The following is a 20,875-nucleotide window of genomic DNA, read 5'->3' on the forward strand; positions in this document are numbered from 1 at the left end:
AGGTGTCAGACTTTATTTTTTTGGGCTCCAAAATCACTGCAGATGGTGACTGCAGCCATGAAATTAAAAGACGCTTACTCCTTGGAAGGAAAGTTATGACCAACCTAGATAGTATATCGAAAAGCAGAGACATTACTTTGCCAACAAAGGTTCATCTAGTCAAGGCTATGTTTTTTCCAGTGGTCATGTATGGATGTGAGAGTTGGACTGTGAAGAAAGCTGAGCACCAAAGAATTGATGCTTTTGACCTGTGGTGTTGGAGAAGACTCTTGAGAGTCCCTTGGACTGCAAGGAGATGCAACCAGTCCATTCTGAAGATCAGCCCTGGGATTTCTTTGGAAGGAATGATGCTAAAGCTGAAACTCCAGTACTTTGGCCACCTCATGCGAAGAGTTGACTCATTGGAAAAGACTCTGATGCTGGGAGGGATTGGGGGCAGGAGGAGAAGGGGACGACAGAGGATGAGATGGCTGGATGGCATCACTGACTTGATGGACGTGAGTCTGAGTGAACTCCGGGAGTTGGTGATGGACAGGGAGGCCTGGCGTGCTGCAATTCATGGGGTCACAAAGAGTCGGACACGACTGAGCGACTGAACTGAACTGAGGATTTTTATCAGCAGCAATTAGTACCTATGGTAAGAGAACACTACCAACACTGTGCCTTGGAAAAATAAGTGTTCAGAAGATTTTTATGGGAAAATAAACAATTGGGAGGACAAAATAAAGACATTTTCAAATGCACAAAAGATTTCTTCGCTCACTAGGACTCCTTCAGAAACAACTATTAACAGATGAACTTCAGACAGAAGAAAACTGAACCAAAAAAGAAGGCCATGGATTCAAGAAAAAAAAGGGGGAGGGGTTAGAAGAATCAGCAAAATATCAGTAAATTTAACTAACTATAAAAATGAATTAAAAATGTAAAAGGTAAAAAATCTAGACAACAATGACAAGACAGGAAAGGGAAGGGCTATTAAATGGGTGAAGTATGCAAAGCTCTCTTTTAGGAAGAAAGAATTACATGATAATTTTATTCAGTTCAGCTCAGTCACTCAGTCATGTCCAACTCCTTGCGACCCCGTGGACTGCAGCACCCCAGGCCTCCCTGTCCATCACCAATTCCTGGAGTTTACCCAAACTCATGTCCATTGAGTCGGTGATGCCATCCAACCATCTCATCCTCTGTGTCCCCTTCTCCTACCCTCAATCTTTCCCAGCATCAGGGTCTTTTCAAATGAGTCAGATCCTTGCATCAGGTGGCCAAAGTACTGGAATTTCAGCTTCAACATCAGTCCATCCAAAGAACACTTAGCACTGATCTCCTTTATGATGGACTGGTTGGATCTCCTTGCAGCCCGAGGGACTCTCAAGAGTCTTCTCCAACACCACAGTTCAGTTCAAAAGCATCAATTCTTCAGTGCTCAGTTTTCTTTATAGTCCATCTCTCACATCCATATATGACTATTGGAAAAACCATAACCTTGACGAGATGCACCTTTGTTGGCAAAGTAATGTCTCTGCTTTTTAACATGCTATCTAGGTTGGTCATATTAGAAAAACTATAGTTAAATATGTATGTGGAGAACTAAACATAATGTTGATAAGTATAGGAATAATGCCTAAAGCCCTCAAACCAACAGTGGAAAATGAGGGAATATAAATCATCTAACTAATCCCATAGAAAGCAGAGATGGAGAAAAAGGATGGTAAATGAAAAGCACAAAATATGATGGAAAAATAAGCCCCAATATATTAGTAATCACAGTAAATGCACATGGATTAAATTCACCTATCAGCAATACAACAAAATAAAATTTATAGAAAGATTAAATATAAAGAGATGGAAAATACGATGTACAAACAACCAGAAGAAAGGTAGCATATCAATATCCATATTGAAAGGGTCTAATTTAAACAACTAGCATGGAAAATGATAAAGCAAGCATGACATAATAAAAATCAACTGTGATTTCAACTTTGAATTTCTATATTCAAAGCAGAATATACTTTGAGAAACACTGCCTACTATGCTATAGGATCATGGATGCTTTCTTCATAGTGCTTGGCAAATAATAATCATGCCAAAATATTAATGGGTGGAGTGACTACCATTACCACGTTATATTCAAATGATCTTTTTATACATTTGTCACACCACAAGGGCAGGGGCCCTATCTTTTTCAGTTGTATGCCATTAATATTGACACAGTGCCTGGCACATAGCTGTTGTTTCTCAGTCACTAAGTTGTGTCCAACTCTTTGGACACATCAGACTCTACAGCACATCAGACTCCTCTGTCCTCCACTATCTCCTGGACTTTGCTCAAATTCATGTTCATTGAGTCAGTGATGCTATCTATCTCATCCTCTGCTGCCCCTTTCTCCTTTTGCCCTCAATCTTTACCAGCATTAGGGTCTTTTCCAGTGAGTTGGCCCTTTGCATCAGGTGGCCAGAGTATTTGAGCTTCAGCATCAGTCCTTGCAATGAATATTCAGGGTTGATTTCCTTTAGTATTGACTGGTTTGATTTCCTTGCCGTCCAAGGGACTCTGAAGAATCTGCTCCAGCACCACAATTCAAAAGCATCAATTTTTCAGTGCTCAGCCTTCTTAATGGTCCAACTCAGTAGGCACTCCATAAATTCAAACTGAGTTCAAGGTTCATCTCTTCCATAAAACCTCTCCTAATGTTCTTGCCTATAATGACTTAACCTTTGTTTCTACCTCTAGAGCACTCACAACTTGAAATATCCAATTTAGCAACTGATTACAGAGTAGTGTCTTTTCGTTTTTCCTCCAAAATTGTTTCTCTAAAAATATTTTAGTTTCTTTGAAGACAGATAAGATGCTTTATTCTGTGCCTAACACCTCAAATCAATACTTTTTGGGTCGATGTTACTATTTGGATGACTGCAAATTAGATCAGTGGTTCCAAGCAGCATGTGACAAGGCCTCCAAGGAGTATCACCATTTCCCCTTTTCCACCCTTGACTCAAGAGATCACTGTTTGGATACAGGCTCATTTGCAAAAAATGTGGAGAAGTTAAGGGAAGGGCCAGAGAAGGCAGCTAGTGCCCAATTTCAGACCTCCGTGCTCTCTTCCTTCTGGCGAGATAGGGAGGAAAATGCCTGTGATGCCATAAAAAAAGTGGGTATTGGAAGCGGGAGGGAGACAGTTGGGGAAGAGAGCATGTCCCATACACAGAATCTGGACCCAATGTTTTACTAGCAAGCATGTTATCAGGAATAATTACAAGATCAAAAGGAAACTTCAAGGCAAATAGCTCAATTCAGGCACTGGGGGACCTTGTATAAAAAACAGAGGGATGTTTTCCATCTACATGCCAGGCACAGGAGGGGTGCCTGTCACAAGCAACTCCTAATTGCGAAGCTGCAGGGGGCTAACAAAGGACAGGGTGACATCTTTTGCTGGTCTTCATAAGGAAGGCAGCTGGGTCCCTAGAGGTTCAATCAGGGCCCTGGGATGAGGTAGGAGAATGGGCTGGCTGACCTCCCAAGGTCTTTTGTAATCCCGTAATTAAATGGTGAATCGTTCATTTCCTCATTTACGCTCTGCACACGTCTGCAGCCAGTTTGATAGTAAGTCCCCTGGGCAGCCTTCCAGGTTTAGCGCGGTGCCACGCAAGCTGCTGGCACTCAACAAATGAGTCGAATATTTGCTGAATGAAGGAATAAATGAATCAAATATTTAAATAGCCCACATGACCTCCTCCCCGCCGGTAAAGTACTGTGATGAATGAAATCACAACATTTCAGGCACGATCATTTGAGCAGAGCCTGCAAAGAAACACACATACACACCCCAGCACTGATTCAACTCGATTCACAATCCCACCCTGGGAGCACTGACCACCTGCTCGGCGTGCAAGCTGTAGGAGTTTTTTGGCAAGGATCCTTCCTCTCAACTGCTCTAGGACGGTGACTCCAGAAGGTCACCAAGATTTAAGGCCGCTTCCCTTCCGCATGGCCTCCGAGACAAAGTTTCAGCTGGGATTTTGCATGGGCCTCCCTTGGGTGCGTCCGCACTCCCTTCCCTGCCCCCGGCGCCCCGGGCGCGTATCTCGCCAGCTCGCAGCGCCTCATCTTACCTTGGTGAGCTGGGCGATCTTCTTGCACATTTTCACGTGCATCTCAGGATCACAGTCCATTCTCCAGCCGGCGCCACCGCGGGCATCGGCTTTGGAGCCCGGGCAATTGCCAGGAGCGTGAATTTTGCTGTTCAGGGCAGAAGCCATCGCTGAAACGCGACGGGCACTCAAAAGGCTTTTGCTGGCTCGGGTTCTCGCAGCCCACGATGTGCACGTGCTTGTGCGCGCGGGCGTGTGAGCTTGTGGGTTTTCTCCGGAGAGGTGGCACTGCAGTCCCGCCGCCTGCACCGCCACCTGGCTCTTGCTCCCCCTGGGTGTCCTCCTCCCCGCTGTTCGCGCGTCCACCCTGTCTGGCCCCGCGCTCTCGCTCGCTCGCTGGCTCTCCGGGCAACCGCACCCTGAGGACAGGCGCCGAGGACCCGCACGTGCGGCTCGTGATTCGCTAGCCGCTCCCCGGCCGGGGCGGGGCTAGCCTGCAATAAGCTTTCGAGATGAGGAGTTGCTGGCCTCTAAGAGGTTTTCGTTGGCCGGGCGCCGCGCTCTGGGACACGTGGGTGCAGCCAGGCTCCGGACTCAGTGGCAACGGCCCCCGCCCGTGGTAGGCATCCCAGGCCAAACGAGAAGAGCCGGCTTCAGCCTCGGGCACCTGGGGGCTTTTGATCTGGGGAGGGGGACCCTGGCGAAGTGCTGTGGGCGAACGGGTGGCAAGGGACGGGGCACATTGACGGGTGCCCTCAGCCAGCTACTCCCGAGCCTCCGATCTCGGCGCTGAGGGCGGAGGTTGGGAGGTGGGGGGTGGGCGGGGGCAGGATGCCGAAAGGGGCGGGGTGGGGAAAGCAAATAGCGGCGACGCGAGGAGATGGCGGGGACCCGGGCAAACGATTTGGGCCCCTGTCTAGGCTGAGGGTGGGAGCCTCCCTTCTCCCATTTTAAGGAGGAGCGAGGATGTTGCGGGAGAATTGCCGGAGATTTACCAAAGGGAAGAAGCCAAGGGGCTGCGGAGAAGCTGGTGACGGAAATCTGGACAAGAAATCTGGGTATGTAGCAAGGGACTCTGTGGTGTAGGGGGGTAGAGGAAAAGTCAAAGACAGGGGTAGACAGGATGATAGCAGGTGTGGGAAAGGAAGCAAAGAGGAATGGAGTAGTAATTGGGTAACGGAGCTGAAAGTCTAAATAAACAGTTCCTAGGGAAAGTGAAATGATTCATCCACACACGTGGCCACCCTCCTCCCGGAACCAGAATCCTGTCGTCTTTCGCTTACCATACAAGTGTGTTGTATCAGCAACCGAATATCATAAGCCACAAAGCCACTGACGATGTAATTTTCCACAGAGGTAAACAACTTTTGATAAAGTTCTGATCAAAAAGGCTATTTAGACCACCCCCTCCCCAATTCAAATAGAAAACAGAATGCCTGAAAATCAGAATCTCTACCAGGAAGCTAATGTAGACTCTTAGTCCTATCTTAAATACCAGAGTCAAAAATCTCTGGAGATGACGGTCCAGAGCCCACATTTTAAGTGACCTTCCTACCTAATTCCATATTGAGAGTATTTTCTGCAGGGTTTTAATACATGCTGAAATTTACAGGAATTCAACCACTTTGTTATTTCTAAGACACAACTTAATTCTAAGTTCCTTACTCTCACCCTATTACTTTACAGTAGGCATGGCCAACCTGGGTTTTGGTTCCTAGTTTACCATCTAGGTTCCCTCTGCAGGACAACCACCCCTTCCCCAATTCAGTTAGAAAACAGAATGCCTGAATCAGAATCTCTACCTGGAGGCTGATGTAGACTCTTAGATTACAGAGTCAGTATCTCTGAAGATGAGGCTTCAGAATCCACATTTTAAGTGAGCTTCCTACCTAATTCCATATTTAGAGTATTTTCTGCAGGGTTTTAATACATACTAAAATTTACAGGAATTCAACCACTTTGTAAACTAGAGGAAAAATACCCATTTTGATCAGAACTTTATCAAAAGTTATTTACTTCTGTGGAAAATTACATCATCAATGGTTTTGTGGCTCATGGTAGTTGGTTGTTGATACAACACACTGGTAGGGTTTCCCAGGTGGCTCAGTGGTAAAAAATCCACCTGCCAATGCAGGACATGCAAGAGACACAGGTTCAATCCCTGGGTCGGGATGATCCCCTGAAATAGGAAATGGCAACCCACTCCAGTATTCTTACCTGGAGAATGCTATAGACAGAGAAGCCTGGTGGGCTACAGTCCATGGCATCACAAAGAGTCAGACACAACTGTGCAAATGAGCATGCACACACAACACACTTGTAATGTAACTGCCACATTCATGATGAATTAGCCAATATGTGCAAGCATCTGAGTACTACATTATGTCATAAAGTTCATCAAGCCAGAGCATTTCTATATTGAAATACATATTATTTAATTATTTTGCTTTCCTTTTATTATACTGATAATATTTAAAATGTGTTTACTAACTTGAAAAATTGTCTATGACTTTCAAGATAATAACATGAATGTTACAGAAAAGATGATACTGGGTGTGAAGAGGATTGAGAAACACTGCTCACAATGATCTTATACAGACTACAGTTTAGTAATACTCCTTTCTAATTCCAAGTTTTAGTTATTTAATAATGATCTTATTAAGTCTGGGGTATATTATACTTTCAACTTTATAGTGGGAGACAGTGGGGAAAGCAGATTCCCTTATCAGGCTTTGTTGGATTGCAATTAAGGTACCATGAGCTCGTCTGTCTTGGAAAGAGTCCTTTGCAGTTTGTGGAGGTTTTCTAGCACCGTGACTAGTAGGTCTTTTCACACTATCAGGAATCACATAGAGGGCAGAAGAGGATTAAGTGCTTTGTCTAATACAAGGCATTTATTAGTCCACTAATGTGATCTTGGCATTGCACTCTGCTCTTTGCACATGTTTTCACCCCTACTAAGGCACTTATTATCTGCATTCTACAGTCTAGAAAATTGAAGCTAAGGGAGGCTAAGTACCCAATTGTATACAGCTAGTAAATGGATCTGGGCTTCCCTGGTGGCTCAGACAGTAAAGACTCTGTCTGCAATGCAGGAAACCCGGGTTTGATCCCTGGGTTGGGAAGATCCCCTGGAGAAGGAAATGGCAATCCACTCCAGTATTCTTGCCTGGAAAATCTCGTGGACAGAGGAGCATGGCAGGCCCCAGTCCATGGGGTCGCAAACAGTCAGACCCCAGTGAATATTCCTCCCTAGAAACACAGATAAAGAACATAGCTCTAAGCAAGCCGTTAACCAGGCATACTTGCTTCTGCACATTTCTAACAGAGCAAGCACATATTGACTCTAGGAATCCCCCATCCTGCTGAGCCCCTCTTTCAACTTCAACTTCGGTTCTTATAACTGCATGTTCAGAAGTCAAGATTGCTTCAGCAGACAGGACAAGACTGCAAAACCCAGGATTCAGGTGGTGTGGTCCTCCTACCTCCCTGGCACTGTATTCTAAATGTCTTAATCTTCACTAATTGACTTCTGTTTAAAAGTGGTTCAATAAATTATGGGATTTGAGCATCTTAATTTGAGTTGTAAGGATTTCCTGTCCATGACATGTAGGATAGAGTACCTGAATGGTAATTTAGTGTCTGAATAGAGTGCCAAAATGGTAATTTGGAGGTTACCATTGCATCAGGAAAACTTTCTAAACGACATTATACATGGATCTTTGCACAGATGTGCAAGTACTTCCATAGGAGTAATTCCTGGGAAAACCTGACTTTAAAGAGTAAGCAAATTTTAAGTCTTGATATATTTTCTTATACTGTTCTTCAGAATAGTTATTCCAAATTACACTCATTAATAGTGTACAACAATGTGTGTTTCCCATACTCGTACCAACAGTGTTGCTAGTGATCTTGAAATATCTTCTGATTTAAAAGGTGAAGTGTGTCTCCCCTCACCATTTGTTTGATTACTTGTATTTTACTAGTAAAATAAAATCAAAATTAGGGTTGGTGAAACATTTCTACAAATTGATTGGTTGTTGGAATTTAACATTATTATTTTTTGAATTAAACTTTTTGTGCACTTGCTTTTGCCTGGCCTTCTTCCACATGTTGAAGTAACTTTCTAGACCAAGATGGAATTGCTACTTTGCAGGGTACCACATAAGCAAACCAAAACTTAGATAACTTCTGTGTCTCTGTAATGCTCTGCATGACCAGAAACATAGTATATGTATCTCTGGGCCATCTGAGCCACCAAGGAAGCCTGCTCTCCACTTAATGGAAACAAACAAAAAAAAATTTTTTTAACTGAATTAATTGTTGGTAATAGGGATGACCTATGGTTGAATTTTTCAACCTAACCAAATCATTTTTCAATTTCCCATTCTGGAATTGACCACTGTCTTTGTTTTGTTTTTTGTTTATTCTGTAAGGTCATCTTTGGTGTCTCTGCAATACAAATCAAAGTATCACCTAGAATATGCACATGGGATTTAGAACTTTTCAAATTTTGGTAAACATAAAAGTCATCTTGATCTTGATAAAAATGAATAATTCTGACTCCCTACGTTAGAAATTTTCATTCAGGTTTCAGTAAGGCATCTTAAACAATCATTTCAGTGATGCTGGTATGGATGGTACTGGGCCTCACTTGAAGAATTGCTTTAATGTCCTAAACAAGTCTTAATAGTTCCATTTATGTCATCTTGCTTTACAATGTCCTCCGCATCCTTTCTCCTATTCACATCCTATTAGCATTCAAGTCTCAGCTCAGGCTGAGCTCTGAGGGAGTTCTGACCAGGTGAGTCAGGTCAGAGATGCTCTCTCAGAGCTCTCATGGCAGTCAGTGCACAGCAAATGTCTCTAAAGTTTGATTCCACAGCCTATCAGTAGAAACTTTTTGAGCATCCATTCCTAATAATGTATTTCTTAACCTATGATTCAGTATTGTTCTGTACTAATATTTTATATATGCTATTAAAATACACACAAAAGAGACTGCTAATGGATGAATTAAAGAAAATATGACAAATTATTATTAGACAAAAATTTTGGTATATTTTATTAATATATTATAATATTACAGTATTTTAGATGAAGCAATTGAATTGAATATGCTTCAACATTTTACAAAATTTTGATTTTATTATTTTGTTTAGTTGCTAAATTGTGTTCGAATCTTTTTTGACCCAAGGGACTGTAGCCTAGTAGGATACTCCGTCCATGGGATTTCCCAGGCAAGAATACTGGAGTGGTTGCCATTTCTTTCTCCATTATCATTTTAGGCTATTGTAATTCTGATGTAATTCTAAGTTCAGTTTCAACATTGATTTTAATAGCTGCTATAACTGAAAACATGTGAAACTTCACAGGTTCAATGGAAGGATATCATTAAAGGTATTTACTAAATTATGGTTATCAATTTTTCAATCCCACATACCGATATTCATAAAGGATTTTGCTGAAATTTTGTTGAAATTTAGTAAAGTTATTTATTCCCTGATCAATTATCACAAGCTAATCATAAAATTTTGCATTTATTAAAAATGTATTTTAAAATAGGTAATGTATCCATATGGTACCATATTCAAGAGTGAAAGATGAAAAGCCTTACTTCCACCTCTGTTTCTAGTGACTGGTTCCACTCCTGGAGAAGCAACAAATTCTATTCCTATATGAGCATAAAAAGCATGTATATATTTGAATTCCTGACACCTTTTACACTTACTATCATATTGAATGAGGAATTCCTACATCATATCCCTTCTACATTCCTTAGTCTTATTTTATCAGAATTTGAATAGTATTCACTTAATATAATAACTATATAAATATGGTGCATGGACTAAAGTGTGCTCAAACTTATTCCTACTTTTCTTATACAATCATTCTTTTTTGTCTTCATATTTTTCCTTTTTTATTCACGAACTGTTAGGGATAGATTTAAGTTTGTATTGGTCTCAATATTTAGCCAAATTTGCTCTTCGGCATTTGCCTTGCCCTTTGGGAGACAGAATAGCTGACAACTTCTTTCAATATGGTTTTTGGCAACTCTGAAATTATACTAGATCAATGATAATGGTTCTTTTTCCAGATGAACATCAACCTATTCAGATTAACAACATCTGTATTATTAATAAGGCAAGTGTATTAGTTATGGTAATGTTAATTGCTAAAATAAACACACCCCACATCTCAGAAGCTTAACCCAGTAAAGTTTATTTTTGGCTCACATGAAAGTCTGAGTTACTTGTCTTTGGACCCTTTTCCTATCTAAAGTGAATCAGAGGTTGGCTCTGTTTGTGTTCCAAGATCCTCCAGAACCCAGGACCACATAGTCATCTGCCTCTAGCCAGTAAAACGCAAAAAGAACAGAGAAGGTATATCAACTACTAAAATACCTTTGGATCCTAGAATTGACATGCCAACTCTGCTGTCATTCTATTGGCAAAAGCTAATTATAGGAAGAACTGAATAAGATATAAAGGGGGCTGGAAATACAACTTCTGGCTGGGTAGCAATTTTTCATAAGAACTCTACACTGTGAAAAGTGATGTGATGTGAAAAGTGATACAACATGATGGACACAGAATCATCTATTACAAATAATTCAGACTTACTGTTAATATCTGAATATTCACTTTCTAGTACAAGTAAACATTTAGGATATAAGTTGAAGTGAAAAACCACACTTGAATGTAAGCTGCATGAAGGCAGAAATTCTTGATTGCTAAAACCAGTGATTAAAGTAATTCTTGGCCCTCTGTAGGTGCTCAAAAAATATTTGCTGAAGGACCAACTGAATGAATGTATTTTATGTTCTGAAATTCTATTAATCTGCTAAGATATTAATGTGTATATATTGCAAAAGTAAAGTTATGAAAGTAATTGATTTGAAAACTATTAACTTTACATACAGAAACAGATATTGAGAACTTTCTGGTAGTTGAATAATAGGGAAACAGATGAACATGAATATTAGACTAGATAACGTCTAGAAGATTACCTTAAATGTATAAAACGCATGTGTGCTATGCTGTGCTTAGTTGCTCAGTCATGTTCGACTCTGTGACCCCATGGACTGTAGCCTGCTGGACTCTCTGTCCATGGGGATTCTCCAGGCAAGAACACTGAAGTGGGTTGCCATGCCCTCTTCCAGGGGATCTTCCCAACCCAGGGATTGAACCCAGGTCTCCTGCATAAGACATTTAAAAACATTTAAATGACAGTACATGGCAGAATGGGCTTCCTAGGTGGCACTAGTGGTACAGAACCTGTCTGCTGACATAAGAGACAAGGTTTCAATCCCTGGGTGGGGAAGATCCCTGGAGGAGGGCATGCAACCCAGTCCAGTACTCTTGCCTGGAGAATCCCATGGACAGAAGAGCCTGGTGGGCTACAGTTCATAGGGTCGCAAAGAGTTGGACATGGATGAAGCAACTTAGCATGCATATACACACAGGGTAGAATAATAGACTCAACTGTTTGTAATTCCAATAGCTGTAGAACTGGTATACTAAAATTCACAATTTTAAACAAAGAAGCGTTATTAGATTTTAGTGATTTATACCATTTTAGATAATTAATTTTCAAGAAAAAGCCCAGTTTTGGAATTCTTCAGTCTTTTGAGGATAACTGAAAAACAGAATGTCAACTCTCCTACCTCAAATTTCATGAAAAGGACAAATTCCAAAGATATATAAACTACATCTGTGATAAATGACCATAATCTGGATTTCTGCTTGCTAAGTTGCTTCAGTCATGTCTGAGTCTTTTCGACCCTATGGACTGTAGCCTGCCAGGCTCCTCTGTCCATGCGACTCTCCAGGCAAGAATGCTGCTGCAGTGGGTTGCCACGCCCTCCTCCAGGGGATCTTCTCAACCCAGGGATGGAACTCACTTCTCTTATGTCACCTGCATTGCACATTGGCGAGCAGGTTCCTTACCAGTAGCGCCACCTGGGAAATAATCTGGATTAAAAAAATTTAAAGAATGTGAAAAAAGGAAGAAAGTAATAGAGAAAAATAAGATACTTAAAATATTATTCCAAGTAATTAAATTTCAAAATAGTAATAGGAATATTTTAATAAAGACAATTCCTTTCTACCTCAGCTCATATGAAGAACTAACTTGAGATGGATCACAGACTTAGTGAAAGCTAAAACTGTAAGTCTTCAAAAAAAAAAAACACCACAGAATAGCTTCAGAACATTCAGATTGGCAAAGGTTTGTTAAAGGCACTCACAATAATAGAAAAACAACCTGATAACTGGATTTTATAAAAATTAAAAATGTCCATTCATAATATACCACTAAGAAAGTAAAAAGAAAAGGCATAGACTGGCAAAAGATGTCTGTAAGACACACAAACACATATATATCTGACAGACAAACCTTTATACAAAGGTTTGTATATATAAATATATACAAAATATATAAAGAACATATCCCTAATAAGAAGATAATTGCAGTATAATTTAGAAATGGGCAAAGACTTGAATACGTACTTTCAAAAGAGGTATCTGAATGGCTGATAAGCATATGAAAAGGTACTCAATACTGCAAATGGAGAAGGCAATGGCACCCCACTCCAGTACTCTTGCCTGGAAAACCCCATGGGCGGAGGAGCCTGGTGGGCTGCAGTCCATGGGGTCACTAAGAGTCAGACATGACCCAGTGACTTCACTTTCACTTTTCACGTTCATGCATTGGAGAAGGAAATGGCAACCCACTCCAGTGTTCTTGCCTGGAGAATCCCAGGGACGGAGGAGCCTGGTGGGCTGCAGTCTATGGGGTCGCACAGAGTCGGACACGACTGAAACGACTTAGCAGCAGCAGCAGCAGCAATACTGCAAATCATGGAAATGTAAATTAAAGTCACAATGAGATACTACTATACAATACCAGAATTGGTAAAATTAAGGATCAGATCAGATCAGTCGCTCAGTCGTGTCCAACTCTTTGCGACCCCATGAATCGCAGCATGACAGGCCTCCCTGTCCATCACCAACTCCCGGAGTTCACTCAGACTCACGTCCATCGAGTCGGTGATGTCATCCGGCCATCTCATCCTCTGTCGTCCCCTTCTCCTCTTGCCCCCAATCCCTCCCAGCATCAGAGTCTTTTCCAATGAGTCAACTCTTTGCATGAGGTGGCCAAAGTACTGGAGTTTCAGCTTTAGCATCATTCCTTCCAAAGAAATCCCAGGGCTGATCTCCTTCAGAATGGACTGGTTGGATCTCCTTGCAGTCCAAGGGACTCTCAAGAGTCTTCTCCAACACCACAGTTCAAAAGCATCAATTCTTCGGTGCTCAGCCTTCTTCACAGTCCAGACAATAATAAATGTTTGTAAGGATGTAAAAGTAATTGGAACTTTCATATATTGCTAATGAGAGCATAAAATGATACAATCACTTTGGAAAGTATTTGACAGTTTTGCTCTATGACATAGCAGTTTGACTCCTAGGACCCAAGAGGAATGGGTGTGCATATACTCATAAAAAACACAGAAATATATTTATTTCAGCTTTATCTGTAATAGCCACAAATGGGAAAGTACTCAAATCTCACCTAACAGATAATTGCATATGAATACAATGGACAGTCTACAACAATTAAAAAAAAATGAACAGTGGATACATGCAAACACCTGGATGAATGGCTGATATTACATTGATGAAAGCATATAAGTGTAAAACAGCACATACTGGATGAGTCCATTTGCATAAGTTGAGAAAAAGCAAAACAAACTGATCTTTAGAAGACCTTCTGGGGCAGGTATAAATAGGGAAAAGGACACTAGGTAATCAGAAATTTTTTGGACTTTAATCTGAGTGTACACATCTTAATATGAGAGTATACACTATGTGAAAAATCAAGTACACTTGTGATTATTGCACTTCATGTCCTTCCCTGTACTTATGATTATCCCTTACTTAAAAAATAGAAAAGGCACATGAACAAATTGTCCTGGCGTGGTTTACTCAATAGATTTGATGACAGAGAAAAAACACATCACCACAGATAATCATTTGCAATTAGATCAAAATTTATTCTTAGTTATATAATACTAATGTAAACAAAGTACAGGAAAAAACCTCAATCATAATACACAGAAAAAAATCTAAAGCATTACATGGGAATAACTATATCTTGATAGCAAAAATAGTACAGAAGATGAAAAATAGTATGTAATTTCAAAATATTTTTAAAGAAGTAAATTATTCCTTATGCTTTTGAGTCTACAGAGGCTAAAATTTAAACAAAAATTTTGTTGAAATTATTGCTATATATTATGCATTATTTCTTTAAATAAAAAAATTTGAGATTTGTCTAAGCGAGGGGCATAGTTCCTTTCACAAGACAAGTTATTGAAAACAATTTTTCTTTCTGGAAAAATCTTCTGCAGGGCACATCTTTTTGAAGGTGAGCACCTATTGCAATTGTGGAGTATGATGCCTGAAGGAGCAATCTAATCACTGACAATGCTACAATTCTCCTGTGTCTTTAATGTCAAACTTCTAAAATCTGACTATCAACACTGTAATGATTACATTTTGAGAAATAAAGTTTCAATTTATTTTTTTGATACAGAAACACTTATTCAAAAATGTGTATTTGGTGTACTTCTAATTGCCTCAGATCAGATCAGATCAGTCGCTCAGTCACGTCCGACTCCTAATTGCCTCCTTTTATCATTATTCTCACTACCCTTGTGCTTATCTTTTTATACTTTCTCTTGTCTTAACCTCTGTTGCACTTCTTTTTATACTTTCCATGTACTCAAACACTTTGTTCCAAGTTTCCTAGGGACCTACTTCCTCAAACCCCCACCCTACTTACTTGACACAGTAGTCATCATGGGACTTTCATTGCATTCCTTTGTCAGATCTTATATTTTCAGAATCCCATGCTTTCTTACTTAGATTACTCCTTTGTTTTGATGAAGCACATCCTCCAGTAGCCTCCTAAGAAAGGGTACATGGTAAGATACAATTTTGAGACCATGCCAGTCTAACATTTATTTTAGCCCCATACTTGATTGGACTGTCTATAATTCTAGACAGAATACTAGATTGGAAATAATTTTTTCTCTTCGATTTGAAGACCCTGCATTTATAGTCTTCTAGCATCTTCTAGTGTTGCTATCAAAAAGTCAAAATGCCATTCTGAAAACATCCTTTTATGTAACTCGTTATCCCCCTGTGGAAACTTCAAGGATCTTAACAACTGGCATCCTGAACTATCATCATATGACTTTGCATGTGTGTGTGGGTGATTCACTGTACCATGCGCTCAGTGGATTGTTTTATTAGTAAGAGCCCCATGTCCTACATGTTGGGGAGATATTCTTTTTTATTATCACCTCTTTTCTCTGTTCTCTCCTTTTTGAGATCTTATTAATCAGATGTTGTGCCCCATTCTGATCTAATTTTTTGGTTCTTTGCTATTTTTACCTCTGCTTTTTTGTACTATTTTCTGAAATTTCTTCAACTTATCCCCCAACACATTTCATATTTAATTTTGGCTCTCCTATTTTTCTAATACTTTTTTCTGATTGTTCATCTTTTATAGCACTGTGTTAATTTTCATGGATGCAATATATGCTGTTTCTGAGATTATAGCATCTTGGGGACTTTATGTTTTCTGCTTTCTTTTCTTTTCCAGGTACTTTTGTTTTGGTCTTCATCTTTCATTGTTGAAATTATTTCTGTATATATAGTGATTCTTGGCTATCAGCTTAGCATTCTTTCTTTTTTATATACTGGAAAAATTTTATTTTTAGTTGAACAACACTGACCACATTTTCTTTTCCTGAGTATTGCTTTGTCCACTATGGTTTAGTGCCTCCACACAAAAGTTTTAAGTTCAGCTTGAACTTCTTCTCCTTATTTTTGGTTTGTTTTGATTATCTTATATACTTACTAGAAGTTAACCAAATATATATTAATACCAGTAGCTTAGCATTATTTCAAGGGACTGAAAGTCATGTATGAATGAGTAGGGTTGTGAACTCTGAGCTTCACTGTAACAAATAATCAAGTGGCAAGCTGTTTTTTAAAATTGTTCATCTCTCCAGAAGGGCTGGGATGCCGTGTGTATAAGCCCAGCTGCCACATTCTGTAGTAAGGTGGTGAAAGAGCACTGAAGGCTTATAATGTTCAGAACGCTGATCTCTCAATCATCCTGTTTTCAGTGTGATACCTCACTACCACCACCATTCTCCCCCCAGATCCCAGCTCTAATCTGTTTGGTTTAATTTCTCCAGAGAATAAGTCTTCAGCCTTCTGCTAGAAAAAGAGAAAGCTGCTTGGCTACAAAGGGAGAACAAAAATAGACTTTCAAATAATCCCCTTGTTTTCAACTTTGGTCCTCAACCTCACCTTTCAGGGTACCTAGTGACTCCAAATCCTTGACTCTTTTCGGGGTTCTGGAAGAAAAAGATAGGTGTTCCATATTTGTGGATCTTTTCTGAGACGAGGAGTTGCTGTGAGAATTGTGCTACCCATCAAGTGTTTAAAAAAAAAAGTAGTGCACTTAATCTTTCCCTTCATGGTAAAAGAGAATGAGAAAGTAATTGTTAAGTCACACAAACAAAAAACAACAGATAACCCCTAAACTACCGATTATCTAGACATTATTTCGAACATTTGTACATCTGGAAATGTTTTAATGGCTATGTGAGAATTTTAGCCAAAGACAATGTGTCTTCTATTAAAAACTCTCATATCTGCAACTAGGCTTCCTCTTTTATCTCTTAACAATAAACTTTGGGTCAACTATGTGTTAGCCTCCCTCTTCCCTTATCAAGTATTAGCAGGTAAAAAAACAGTACATAATGGAAAGAACCAGTGTGTTTCCTGGGAACAAATACATGACTACAATCCAAACTTAACCAGTGTTACTAACACATTTATAGGGTTGCCAGATAAAATATGGGATGCCACATAAATGTGAATTTCAGATAACTAATTTTTTTTCTAAAATAAGTATGACCCCTATTTCTTTTTTCTGAAATTCAAATTTATTTTGGCATCCTGTATTTTTATTTGCTAAGACTGGCAATCCAAGATATTTAAAGAAAGAATATAAGTAGAAAATGACCACCATAGAAAAGCTGGATATAAAGAAGGAAACTGGGGATCTGGACCAAAACTATTCAAGCCACTGGGAAAAATCTACATTAGTGGGACTTCCCTGCCGGTCCAGTGGTTAAGAATCTGCCTTGCAATGCAGGGAACAAAGGTTCGACCCCTGGTGTGGGAAGTAAGATCCCACATGCCATGGAGAAACTAAGCCTGTGCACTGTTATTACTGAGCCTGCATGCCACAAGAAAAGATCCCACATGACACACTAAATATCCTGAATGCAGCAACTAAGACCCGATGCGGGCAAATAATATTTTAAAAATCTACATTACTACCAAGCTGGTAGCCATGGGCAACCCCATACATACCCACTTTGCAATATAGACTGCCTTGGCTGTGACAAAAATTAATGCTTTCAATTACTATAGGAACTCGGATTATCTAGGTAGCATGGTTAGCCCCTTAATCGTGTCACTAGAGCTCTCCTTCTATCAAGCCAGTCTGGTTCCTCAGGGTATCATCACAAAGCCAATCAAGTCTTTTCTGATGGAAGATGGCCATACTCTTGGACTGTTTCAATTATTTGTGTATCTCTCAAATGAAATTCCCCCAATCAGACCACTGCCTAGATGATACACAGCAAGACATTAGCTGATGTCCTGGTATCAGGTCTCATAAGCTGACACCATGGTGGAAGAGTAGCATGAAACGTGGGTTTAGTAGTTAACCCAAATATAATAGCTTCCCCCTAACTAAAATGTTATCAGCTCTTTAATTTATAAGCTGCAACTCATTTTAAGATGCCATCTGGTTTCTGTTGATACCTAATTTGATACCACACCAGCTCAGTTTCTGTGTATACTAGGAACTCAGTTAACAACCTTGTTAGGCTGACTGGGATCCTATCTCCTTGATGAATACTGGTTATGTCCTACTCTAGGAAACAGAGCATAACTTTCCAAATATTTTCAAGAATTTTCATATCATGTTTCAGGTGCATATATTTTTTCCCAAATAAACTTCCTGAATTCCAGACAACTTACTGCTTTATGCTCCAACACTAAGCTGTTGTTAACATTTTATTTTTCTTGAGAGTTTGAATTGTTTATTGTATAATTTTATACACACTGTGTTTTAAGTGCATTATTAAATATTTAAACATTTTGTATGGGATTGGACAAGTCATTTAATTTTTCTCATCTTCAGATTTCTCATCTCTGGAAATTATCTCAAAGTATCTTTCCATAGTGTCATTTCAATGGGTGCTATAGGATTTAAAAAGAAGAAAATAAACATTTTATTAACATTCAGAATCATAGTTATGAATTTGGTAAATATTGCCTGGCTGTTGAAGGTCACTTCCAAGTTTATGAGCTGGTGTTGATGAGAAGTTAGCAATGATCAACCACAGGCAGAAGCTGCAGGGGATGTGGGGAGAGGTTCTTCACAGTGGTCTATGCTCAACATGTAGAAAAAAAAAAGGCTAAAGCCAGTCTTTAGGTTTTAGAGGAGGTAGAGGACTGGTTTTATCAATGCCCTTCTGCCTCAATTCTGATGCTCGTTGCTGTAGCCCTGTTCTGATTCAACCTAAGCCCTGAACATGGTTGATGAGATAGGGTAAGGTATCATTTTTGTATTTATGCATAATATTAAGGGGTTTTTACTTTAGTGACGATATGAGTAGAAAGGGAGAATTTTTATACTATGCCACAAAATAGTTCATTTTTGAATATTTTAGAATAATTAACAAAATTCTCTTGGAACTAAATGGATTATTTCATGTCATGTATGGGCTGGAAAAAAGTGATTAAGTTCAGAATTGACATTTAAAATGAAATGTTTATTTCTAGTCCATCTGAGAGTGGGTCTTCACTGGCAATGTTAACATTTTAAACTGACTCCACAGTTTAGAAGCAACAAATCTAGTACTGTCTGCCTGCTACACTGTTATTTTAAATTATCACTATTATTTTTTATCTTGGACACACCCTGAAGCTTGTGGGATCTCAGTTCTCCAGGGATTGAGCCTGGGTCACAGCAGTGAAAGCACCAAATCCTAACCACCAGACTACCAGGGAACTCCACTATTATTTTTAAATCAAGTCTTTCTTTTCCATACTTATTGAAAATTCAGGGCTGGTCATAGCTCTTACAGCCAAGAAGAGCTGGGAAGATCACATCACTGTGACAGTCCTTCCTTAGTCTTACTTACAAAAATTTTATAGAACATAATCCCACTGCTGCCACCAATAGAAACAGATTAGAAGACTGTATACAAGGATCAGACTCAAACATGTAGCCATTAACTACACTTGTTTCAAAACTGGCAAAGACACACCCACCATACTTTCCTTTAGTAACAGCCAAGTAGACACAATACCTGGTGGTTGGTGTCAGTTAGTGTAGCTCCTTCAATTCCCCTCCGTACAATGGATACTGCTCATTTGTAGACTTATATTAAGGCAGCGGCTTGTACAGAGTTGTCTCATGAAGTCTGAGAAGTCCAGACTTTTTGGGCCTTTACATATATACCTCAGTCATATGAGCAAAACACTTCGGGTCTTGATTTTTGTGTGCCACTGCCTTGTGAATTCAGTATATACAATTTAAATCTGTGTATAAGATACCTATTCATTTTATGTATTCCCTTATCTGACTACCTCTTGTGGGGTTTAATTGTTGGGGTGTGCTTTCCATGTGAATTTCCACTATGCTTAGATGGCTGTCTCATTTTCAAATAATTACTAGCCAGTGTAAGGAGTAAGCTTATTTACTGTGAGCCTGATTCTGCTGCTGCTGCTAAGTTGCTTCAGTCGTGTCCGACTCTGTGCGACCCCATAAACGGCAGCCCAGGCTCCCCCATTCCTGGGATTCTCCAGGCAAGAACACTGGAGTGGGTTGCCATTTCCTTCTCCAATGCATGAAAGTGAAAATTGAAAGTGAAGTCGCTCAGTCGTGTCCGACTCTTAGCGACCCCATGGACTGCAGCCTACCAGGCTCCTCCATCCATGGGATTTTCCAGGCAAGAGTACTGGAGTGGGGTGGAGCCTGACTCTAGCTCACAGTAAATAAGCACTAATAGCCAAAAACCTTGGGGTAATTCACACTGGTTCAATACATTTTGAAACTAACTTCTTATGTATCTTAATTTTGTACTCCCAGTAGTATCTTGAATTATAGTAGTCACTCCATAATGTTATTAGATGAACAACTATATCTCTATTTAAAACTAATGGGCTGCTCCAAAAGATGCTGAGGTTCTCTAACAATGGAGGCAAAAGAATATCATTTGTTAGGGATGTAAGATAATTTACGTTATCAGTAAGCAAACAACCCAACTGACTAGAACTAAAGTCCTAATTGCTTTAGGAATCTACTCTAGTATCAAAACACTATTTTCATCATAGAGAAGAAACTTTTAGATGGATAGTTGTGATAGGAGTCCCAACAAGATAATTCCCTAAAGGTGACTTAACATCTACCCTCTTCCTGCCATGTCTAGATTTCTTCCTTCTGTTAGGAAGCTGACTGGCTTAAAAAACATGATTATGGTCTTCTGGGCTCAAGTTTCCTGGACTGCTTCAACAAAAAGAGACTATTTGCACCAAGAAAGAATAATACCTTTAAGTAACACTGATGTCTGTTGGTTTAGAAATCCCTTTTCCCACCTCTTTGATAAATATTTCGATAAATA

General features: G+C 39.7%; 2 protein-coding genes across 3 annotated transcripts in view; one reads left to right on the top strand and one right to left on the bottom strand.

The window, feature by feature from the left end:
• Window positions 1-4,565, bottom strand: part of FAM184B (family with sequence similarity 184, member B) — a 120,401-nt gene extending 115,836 nt beyond the window's left edge. For both annotated transcript variants that reach the window (XM_010860201.1, XM_010860199.1), the window contains exon 1: window positions 4,111-4,565. In XM_010860201.1, coding sequence (XP_010858503.1) covers window positions 4,111-4,257 — 147 coding nt within the window. In that variant the 5' untranslated portion in view covers window positions 4,258-4,565. The remainder of the gene's footprint in view (window positions 1-4,110) is intronic.
• A 420-nt stretch (window positions 4,566-4,985) lies between these two features.
• NCAPG (non-SMC condensin I complex, subunit G) overlaps window positions 4,986-20,875 on the top strand; it is a 76,990-nt gene continuing 61,100 nt past the window's right edge. Inside the window, exon 1 of the mRNA XM_010860212.1 lies at window positions 4,986-5,147. The gene's annotated coding sequence lies outside the window, so the exon portion shown is untranslated. The remainder of the gene's footprint in view (window positions 5,148-20,875) is intronic.

Source organism: Bison bison, unplaced genomic scaffold (assembly GCF_000754665.1).
Source record: "Bison bison bison isolate TAMUID 2011002044 unplaced genomic scaffold, Bison_UMD1.0 scf7180017864464, whole genome shotgun sequence".
In the NCBI taxonomy this organism is placed as follows: Eukaryota; Metazoa; Chordata; class Mammalia; order Artiodactyla; family Bovidae; genus Bison; species Bison bison.